This window comes from Coptis chinensis, chromosome 6, assembly GCF_015680905.1.
Source record: "Coptis chinensis isolate HL-2020 chromosome 6, ASM1568090v1, whole genome shotgun sequence".
In the NCBI taxonomy this organism is placed as follows: Eukaryota; Viridiplantae; Streptophyta; class Magnoliopsida; order Ranunculales; family Ranunculaceae; genus Coptis; species Coptis chinensis.
The window spans coordinates 13,287,736-13,297,356 of record NC_141461.1 but is presented as its reverse complement, the minus strand read 5'-3'; the positions used below and the strand labels follow the sequence as shown (position 1 = coordinate 13,297,356).

Here is a 9,621-nt window from a genome sequence, read left to right as displayed (position 1 = left end):
CTAATAGGCAGAGGAAAGAACATAAGAAATCAGACCTAAATTCGAAATGTTTGGTAGAAAAACTTCAGAGTTAAGCTTCATATACAACCCCCAAAAACCCATCAAGCATAAAAGATATATAAATGGTGCACATACCTATACTTATGCCGAGATAAATTTCTCAATGTACTCGATAAACTCCAAACGAATTTCAATAAGGTCTGCGCTTGTATATATCCTAGTGTTAGCCAACCCCATTAACTACAAAAGTCAACAAAGAAATTACAATCATCTCTGTTCTTTTTATATACTTGCAATTAGTATGAGAAATAACAACTACTAACCTTTGTTAGGTAGGGCGACAGTTTGATTAGTGGTCTAACAGGTGCTAATCTAGTCGGTGTCTTTAAACCATTTAGATAGATGGCTTATTTAACCCCTTCTTGGTGCTCGTATCTCAGCATTTTATTTTTATCAATAACAATGTATTTTTCAGCCTTAACCGAAAAGGAAAAAAAAAACATCTATTAAAGAAAGAACAACAAATGCTTCCCCTCAAAATTGGAATTATACCTTTATCAAAGATATAATACAAATCAGAATTAAGTCTAGGTTCTTGGACTTAACTTGCAACAACAAGCAAGACATTGGAAAAGTTTAATAGAAATTGCACCAGTATGATATGATATAATAAAATAACAACAAAATAAAACAATGGAAGAGCTCAATACCTTCTGGTACTTCACCTCCTACGAGAATTGTGTAATGATCTTTGGGACCCTTCAAAGAAATCCAAGAGGTAATTTTGCAAATCATCGGCAGTGTACTTGATATACCTTTCAATATGTCGTTCACTATCCAGTTGACTGACATGTCTTCCCAAGAACGTTCGGTATGCCTGGACTACTTTAAGTGACACAGAGATGCGGAGATCTTCCCTCAACTAAGGATCAAGGATCAACCACCCGTCGGCTCTTGTAAACCTCCTCAAAGACGATATTGAAGTTCCCGAACCTCTCCTTGAGAATCGCCTTTGACTCTGATTGAATATTTTCAAATAACGTTTAATATCAACAATGAACACCAATGTGTTATTGTCCTCGATCTTCTTCATTGCAGATTCAGTCGTGAACGGATACTTCAAAATCTGATAGTGGTCGAGCTTGTTCGTCGGGGTTGCACTGATACGAGGGTACTTGGGGTCTCTCGCCTTTTTCAAAGTCTTTGGACGATGAAAGGTAACCTTTCTTCTTTAGATTTGACGCACCTGATTTCACTGCCTTGGCAGCCTTCAAGGCCTGCGCCTTTGGGCCAGCCTTCTTTGTGGTAGAAACTGCGACTTTCACTGTGCGGCGTTGAGGAAGGATAGAGAAGGGTCTGGTCATTGGAGAAGAAAGGTTTTGGGTTTTTCTCTTGCACTACACCATAATAGGATATTTGCAACACACACTTTTTTTTATTTGCAACGGTTATTTACCGTTAGTAAGTTTTCAACGTTAAATAAGCGTTGGCAATGTTGTAAAGCGTTGCTTTATTTGGGTGAATTTCCGAAATTAATTACTAACGCTTAAAAAGCGTTGGAAAAATGTTACAAATTAAAAACTTGAAAATTTCGCGAAATAGGGAAACAAAAAAAATCGAAATATAAAACATAATTTTCTTTCTCTCCTCTCTCTCTCTCACCGCCGCATTTTAAGATCCCTAAAATCTTCCACTCCTCAAAACTAATTTTCGCACTCCTCAAGATTTAGACCACTATTGCCTCAGGAGACGATAATGGCTGCATCAAGGTGCTGTTATCGATCTACTGAAACCAATGGCTTGAAGGCGTGCTTGTATTGATCGATCTACTGAAACCAACGGCTTCAAGGTAAATATTTTTCTATTTATGCTTAGGGTTTATTTGTAGTGTAAATGGTTTTGTATGTACATATATATTTTGGTCTATTTATGTTTCAGATTGGAAAATTTGGTGTTAATTTGTTTTGGAAAAATATTCACTGTTGGGTATGAAACTTGTGAATACCAAATAATCAACGGATCCCGGGCTACCCCTCCATGGCTTCATGTGATGAATAGCAGTGAGTGTATTATATCTTCTAGATATTTTCTTCTTTATAGGTTTTGTATTTTCCTCTTCAATGTTATATTTTCTGCTAGCTCATTTTATTTCGAACAAGCCTACTGATATATTCTTAAAGATTTGTTTTCATCTGTCATTTACTCATTTTTTGCCTTTTTCTATTATTTCAATTATCAAGTTAGCATATTGTAGTGAGTATCTCTGAAGAAGCTCAGGTTTACCCTTATTTCATCCCTTCAGTAGTTTGTACTTTATAGTCAAGGCGTCATATATCTGATAGTCTCTGCCTTACTAATGGTTTTGCGCAGGGGATGGATGGGTCTCTCATTTGCCCTACTAATTCTGTTTATTGCAATTTTTATGCTGCTTAATCGATGGTTTAACAAAGGAAGACCTATATATGAGCTCAAGGTAATGGCGCCTCCAGCAATGAACACGATGGAACAGCTTTTGAAACTTTAGAATGCGATTTCACAACTTGAAGAGCTTGTGCAGGATGGGAATGTGGTGCTCCTTAAGTTGCAAGCCTTATCCTTGTCAGTTTTCCTTAAGGTCTTGCCTTCTTTTCTTTTACATATCTAGCATATGTAGTTTCCTACTTTATGTTATCCTTGCCATCAATCATTGGTTGTTGCAACTTGTTTACCACTGCTGTGTTCCACCTTGTTTCAAACTTTGGGAGGGAAGGAACCAGCCCTGTGACAATATGATGTTTGTTTATTAAAAGTTATGTATGAAACTACTCACCATAAGGGGTTGGTAGTTTTTGCACTTGACAATGTTATCTGTCCGATTGAGAGCGTCACATCTCCCTGGTGACCTTTTCAATCAAGCCATCAAGATGCATGAATCACTAGAGGCTTAGATTTATTTATTAGATGTAACATCTTATGTGCATGTTAGCATCAATTAAATAGACTGTCGACTTGAAACATTTAATTAGTTACCTTTGTTACTCATGTGTGTGCTTCGATTTCACCAGACATTGTATGACTTGCGCAAGTGAGAAGTTAGCATTGGGACTAGTGGCAATAGCCTTGGTAATCGGCTTTCTTACCCTATAAGTATATTATTCTTCCGACCTTTCTCGATCGTTTACAAGATACTCACCTCCAAGGATAGCAAGTCTTGAAAATGGAATAGGAGACCGAGAGAGTGGTGGTTTAGTATACCAAATACTCCAGTTTGCTTGAAAGACCCTAGAAACGTAAAAAGAAAAAGTGATGTAATGGCTGTTAATTGTGTTTTTGTATATAAGTATGTAAAGTTTAGTTTCTTTTTTCTTTTCGCTCTTCTATAAGCATGCGGAGTGATGTGGTTTACAATGCCTCCAACAATGAGCTTGTCAGGACTCAGACGTTGGTGAAGAGCGCCATCATTCAAGTAGATGCTGCACCATTTAGGTAGTGGTATCTTCAGCACTATGGGGTTGAAATTGGCAGGAAGAAAAAATCCGTTGCCAAAAAGGAAGGTGTTGAGGAGGGTGAGGCTGCTGTTGTAGAAGAAGTTAAGAGGAGTCAACATGTGCTTAGGAAACTGGAGAAGCGCAAGGAAGAGCAGCAACTGGATTCTCACATCGAAGAGCAGCTTTGGTGGTGGTAGGCATTGCGGCTCAGATCTCTTCCCCCTAGTCATTAATGGGCGAGTGATGGATACATCTTGGAGGGAAAGGAGCTTGAGTTCTACATGAAAAAGCTCTAGAGGAAGAAGGGCAAGGGCGATCTTTGGTCTTTGCGTAATAGGCAGAGAATTATGTTTTTTGTTATCATCTAATGTCTTATGAGATTTCAGCAACTTAATGTTTAGACAATGGTTTTTTTTTTTTGCGTAGCGGATATTATGGTTGTTACAGAATCAATCCCATGGATATTTTCAACATTTTGCTTATGATTTAATTGCTAATTTTGTGCACTTTGCTTACACATACTCTAAATAACTTGACCAACTGCTGGAATTACTATTTCAGGGAAGCAAAGGCAGTTGCAGTTTGTGGAGTGTCCAAATGATATTAGTGGCATAATTGATGCAGCAAAGTTCGCTGATATCGCATTGCTACTTATCAATGGAAGTTACGGATTTGAAATGGTTAGTCACAGTTTGTGTATCATTTTGTGCCTTAAGATGTCATCATCTATCTTTAGTGATCCAAGAGAAGACCATTTTTTTCACCTTGACACTGTTTCATGTATAGTAGTTTTCATTCTCCTACACTACATTGGCTTTTATAGCTCTTGAGCCTTAAGCGGTTACATTGAAGTATACATAATCGTCTTGTGTTTTTACATATCTGGTCTAAAATTAATAAAATAGATTATCTTTAGTGGAAGTGGATGTTATGGGGGATGTGACTCAGTACAAACTAGATTATTAACATGCTTTGTGGTTTTAAAAATTCTGTTTCCTTGTAATTGTCGGTCTAGGGTGGGTCTGTATATAAGTTTGATTGTAATGACTAATGAGTTGAATTCTAAGTAACATTAACGACTATCGAGTATCGGTGTTTGACACGGATATGGAAGATCCAGCATGGTGACCTATATGAAGTAGCACACCAGGATAGCTAAATCAATCAATTATAAAAAGAAAAGAAAGATATTACTATTCTATAGTTACACAACTATTGTTGAGTTTCAAAATCAGAGTTGCATTCATTGAGGTAAACCATTTGCACTTTCTCTTTATAGCAAGCTGGTTTGACATTTGAAATACAACTTTTGAAGCTAGAACAATCCTCGTTTCTTGGTCAGGAGTAGCGTTTGAATTAACGTTGTGATATTATTAGCTTAGTTCATGATGTTGCCCTTTCTTTCCGCTCTTATGTTTCCAGCATTCTCCTCAAACTTCGTAAGGTATAATAAAAAACCATTCTTTACTTGTATATCTCAATGAATATAAGCTTGTGCCTAGCATACATAGATTTAACATTGCCCAAGTGTAGGCGGAGGGCACGTCAGGTGAATTTATTGATGCCCTTGCAAAAGTTGACATAGTCAAACAAAGAATGGAAGCAGCGTATGAAACACTTCAGGTAATTTATAATGCTGGTTCCTGAGTTCTCTCCAATTTGTGGATTTTGTCTTATTATGGAATTATAAATAGGATGTTGCAGGGTTGACTCAATTAAGTGCTAGTGTGGAGGATGTGTTTGCCAGTGGAGATCTTCCACAGGTTGCAGAAACTTTGGCCAACATGAGACATTGCTTGTTTGTTGCTGTAGGCGAGGTAAATTTTTTGGATTTATTATGTGTTGTGTAGAAAGGTATTAGGCTTCCTAAGGTCTGCTGATATGGTTCTTGAGTTTCTATGTGTATTAGGTTGCAGAGTTTGCGAATGTTAGAAAGCAGCTTGAGGTGTTAGAAGATAGACTAGAAGAAATGCTTCAACCTCGTCTATCCGAAGCTTTATCTCTCTCTACCCACACACACTCTGACTGGAAGAAACCACGGCGGAATTGTAGCACCTCCACCATAATATACTGGAGGGACTTTCGGTTCCAATTTGGATCTTGGCTTTCAAACGCATCCAAGCAATTGGTACTAGTAGATCTAAAACCTGTGGCACACACCATAGATCTAGTGATCTCAAAATCTGCTTCAGTTTTGGTTGTTGTCCTAAGTAGGCAAACTGTTAAAGTTATAGTTCATTACTGTTGTAATGAATCCCATGACTCTCTTTATCCTTGACCACACTTGTTTAGTAAATCTTAAGACACCCATTATATTTCTGGTGTTGGATTGGTTTTTGCAGCAACACATTTTCATTGTGATTTAGGTGATGGGTTGATTGTTGCAATATTAAGTTTTCTATCTTGTGATAATAGGTGTACTATTTGTCATTAAGACTTTTACAACATTTCCTTTATTATATATCTTCTCCATGGTTTAACACTTGAATAGGGGTTTTAAGCCTTTAGAACTCCTGTGTGTTGTTTATTTGTATGTCTTGTATTCTTTTGCTTGTACTTGGTGTTGGGATTGCATGTGTAGGTGTTGTGTGAACATCTAGAAGTAAGGGTACTTGTAGGGATTTTGAGGAAAAATTGTGGATGCCATTCATTTTTTGTAGGTTTAGCTAGTCTCGCTACTAAATATGAGAAATAATTTTTTTTTATCAGCAACGGTTTATAACCGTTACAAACGATTTATAAATTAATTTTTTTAATTAACTAACAACTTTGCAACGGTTAAGAACCATTGGTAATATTTTTAACAAATTACAAAATAGTTATAAAAAGCATTGGAAATTTCTGTTTGCAACGCTTATTAACCGTTGCAAATATTTCCAACACTTTACCCACGCCATATTTGCAACGCTTAAAAAGCGTTGCGAAAATTATTAGCAACGGTTTTTTGCCGTTGCAAATAGCCTGTTATGGTGTAGTGTTGTCTAGTAAGTTTTAATTTTCTCAACCAAATCAATCTACCAAAAATGCCCTTTTAGAATTTGTAGAAGGCGTGGAAATAATAATCTAACCGTACATGCTAATAGAAACTAACAGTATGGATTTATTGGAGTGAGATTGGAGTCTAAATAAGTGGAGTGTACCTAACGACTACCATACATACCCTAATTGAATGCCATTTTTATTTGTTAAGTTGTTTATGGTTTAAGTGAAAGCGAAAATGGTCCAACCCAGTTGGTGCCCAAAAAATTGTGAGAAGGTTCACCATTTATTCTATTGTTAATTTCACTGTTTTAGAAACACCATCATATTTTCTTGACGTTTGTATCATACACGATATAATGTTGCAACAGCCATCATAAAATTATTATATTTTCTTAACGCTTGTCTCATACACGACATAATATTACAACAGCCGTTATAAATTTATTTTATTTTCTTGACGCTTGTGTCATATACGACATAATGTTGCAACAACCGTCATAAAATTATTATATTTTCTTGACGCTTGTCTCATACACGACCATAATGTTGCAACAGCCGTCATAAATTTATTATATTTTCTTGACGCTTGTGTCATACACGACATAATGTTGCAACAGCTGTCATAAATTTATTATATTTTCTTGACGCTTGTGTCATACACGACTTAATATTGCAATAGTCGTCATAAATTTATTATATTTTCTTTACGCTTGTGTCATACATGACATAATGTTGCAATAGTCGTCATAAAAATATTACTAAAACACCGATCTTGACAGCTTTTAACAAAGCCGTCAAGATAGATAAAAAAACAAGTGTCATAATATGTCATTTGTTTAGTAGTGTAATATTTCATCTCTGGAATATCATTTCAGCTCCTGGTTCGATTCTACATCAGCTGGACAAGTTGGAGAGTTGTCTGACACCAGAGAGTCGCGCGTGAGACTGTTCTAGAGCATCAGCACTCCAAATTTGTACAGTCTCAGTCATTTTGGGACCGGATGTCTAATCTACACCTAATTCCTAAGTAGTGATTCTAGAATATTAAAGAGTCAATCTGGATTCTCACACGAGTAGCATAACCCTCCCCCTGAGGAGGGGATTAGCTCATGGTCATTGAAGGAATAATTAAACTTGCTGTATACATTAAATAAATAAATGCAGGACAGAAATTAAACTTGAAAAGAAATGACTCTTATTAAGAAGAAAATGACTTACAATATTTAAGCTGCTGGAATAAAAAGGACAGAATGTAAGTGCTGGAATGAAAACTAACTAAAGCTAAAGCATAATTGCTGAAGGAGAATATCTGAAGATCACCCCCCCCCCTCATATATATAGGCTAGATGGCTGGAGAAGGATTTAATTGAGTTGGCCGTTTCTCAAATTGAGACATTCAAAACTTTGATATTCAAAGTTTTGTCTCCAAGTGAATTCATTTTATCCAAAGTTTTGTTTACGAAACAAAACTTTCATTTAATGTTTTGTCTTTTTGTGTTTTGCTTTTGTCCCTTTGCTCAATTCCATTTCAATCTTTGAATAGGTACGTGTCTTCTCACATTGCAAGGTGGCACAAATTTGTGACCCTCTCTTGCCACCTACCTATGCTGACTCGTCATGCCTTTTGGGCCCGCCGAGTGGGTCCACTTATTGTCCAGTGACGATGCTGATTTTGGCATTTTTACAATTTTCTGTCTTTGCGTAGGGTTCGTCGCCCTGGTCGCTCTAGCAGTTCACTAGCCAATGTCGGCATCTAGATTTATCAGATGTGAGCTTCGGAAGTTTGCTGCTTCTTTATATGTGGACCCGTTCTACACTGGTTTTGTTGGGCTTCACTTGGGTTGAGTGGGAAACTTCAAATATTCCAGTATTCCCGTACTTCGATGCATGTTTTATCATTATATTCATGTTAACTGCGGAAACCTCGCAAAAGTAATGAAATTATAATTATTACATGATTATTAAACACATAATTGATCAAAATGCTATGTCTCTCGGGGTTTAATATTACAGTTTTGGGTGCTTATCACACCACCCCCCTAAACAAGCTTTTTTGCTTGTCCTCAAGCAAAGAAGGGACATTAAAATGATAAGTGGTCAAAAATGTGTTGTCCTAAGCTAAATCTCATTTTTCAGCAGAGTGCGGTTGCATTGACCGTATGCAACAAGGCCTTGAACCATTAGGAATTCCCTAGTGGACGAGTTATAACCTCGTGAGAGTTTTCCAGAGAAGATACTCACAAACTTCATTTATACTACAACGACTCAGTAACAAGGGCTTGTTTCCTTAATCAATCTCAGGCATCTAGACATCTCACTAGCTGGGAAAACAAGGATTTAATTCTTTCAAAATTCAAGTTAATATACATACAATAATCAAAACATCTATGTATGAGCATGCATGCAGTGATCTTATAATGAAATGTACAAGCAGGGCCGTTTCTAGATCCTTTGGATAGCGTCCTTAAGTAGGTTCTCACAGGTATGTGTCGAAACACAATTTCTCTCTTATTTTTCTACTCAAGTTTTGCTATCTCCAGTGTGCAGTGGGCACACGTTTCCTCACATACTCAATGACAATCGAGGAGGGCGAGGTCGAAAGCAAATCCAACTACTACATATTATCATACTATCCTACTCCTAATTGAGCTAGAAGTCTTTATTAGGTGTTATGGGGCTTAGGAGGTAGTGTAGAAGAAAAGGAAATAGAAAATTCAAAAAAATTTGATAAGTATGAGAGAATAAGGTCTTCGAGATATTTATACTAGAGAAATCCTTTTTCTTTCCTGCTTCTAACATTGGTTTCCATACTTGGTTTTTTCAATCTTTTGTATTTTCTTTTGATTTGATTTTGGGGGGGAATTCTAACTTTGATATTTCTTTTTATTTTTGGAAACATATTTCTATTTTTTTTTTTTTTTTTTTTTTTTCTAAAACAGGTAACTAATTTTGGTTTGTGACAAGGTTTTTCTCTTCATTTTTCTACATTTCATCCTATTTCTCATACTCATCATCTAGGTAGGCTTATTTATTTATGGTCAATATATGGATAATGAATTTTCGGTGAAATAGAAAGGGTTAATGAAAGGTTCAGTGGGGCAACTAGCGATAAATTTTTTTACAAGTGTGAACTTTTGGCTATATCGATCCAAGAAGGCCTAAATTCTCACCT

At 36.4% G+C, this 9,621-nt stretch overlaps 1 protein-coding gene across 10 annotated transcripts; it reads left to right on the top strand.

The window, feature by feature from the left end:
* Positions 1-1,392: 1,392 nt before the first annotated feature.
* LOC147491556 (conserved oligomeric Golgi complex subunit 7-like) lies at positions 1,393-5,841 on the top strand. 10 transcript variants are annotated; one of them, XM_086569061.1, is made up of 8 exons: positions 1,393-1,849; positions 1,939-2,060; positions 2,371-2,473; positions 2,558-2,598; positions 4,029-4,147; positions 5,001-5,090; positions 5,162-5,284; positions 5,377-5,841. In XM_086569061.1, the coding sequence occupies exons 3-8, from the start codon at positions 2,463-2,465 to the stop codon at positions 5,743-5,745; spliced, it is 753 nt and encodes a 250-aa protein (XP_086425187.1). In that variant the 5' UTR covers positions 1,393-1,849; positions 1,939-2,060; positions 2,371-2,462; the 3' UTR covers positions 5,746-5,841. The 10 variants fall into 10 exon arrangements, with proteins under 10 accessions (XP_086425187.1, XP_086425186.1, XP_086425185.1 ...); XM_086569060.1 differs by lacking the exon at positions 1,939-2,060; XM_086569059.1 differs by having other exon boundaries at positions 2,371-2,598.
* Positions 5,842-9,621: the final 3,780 nt, after the last annotated feature.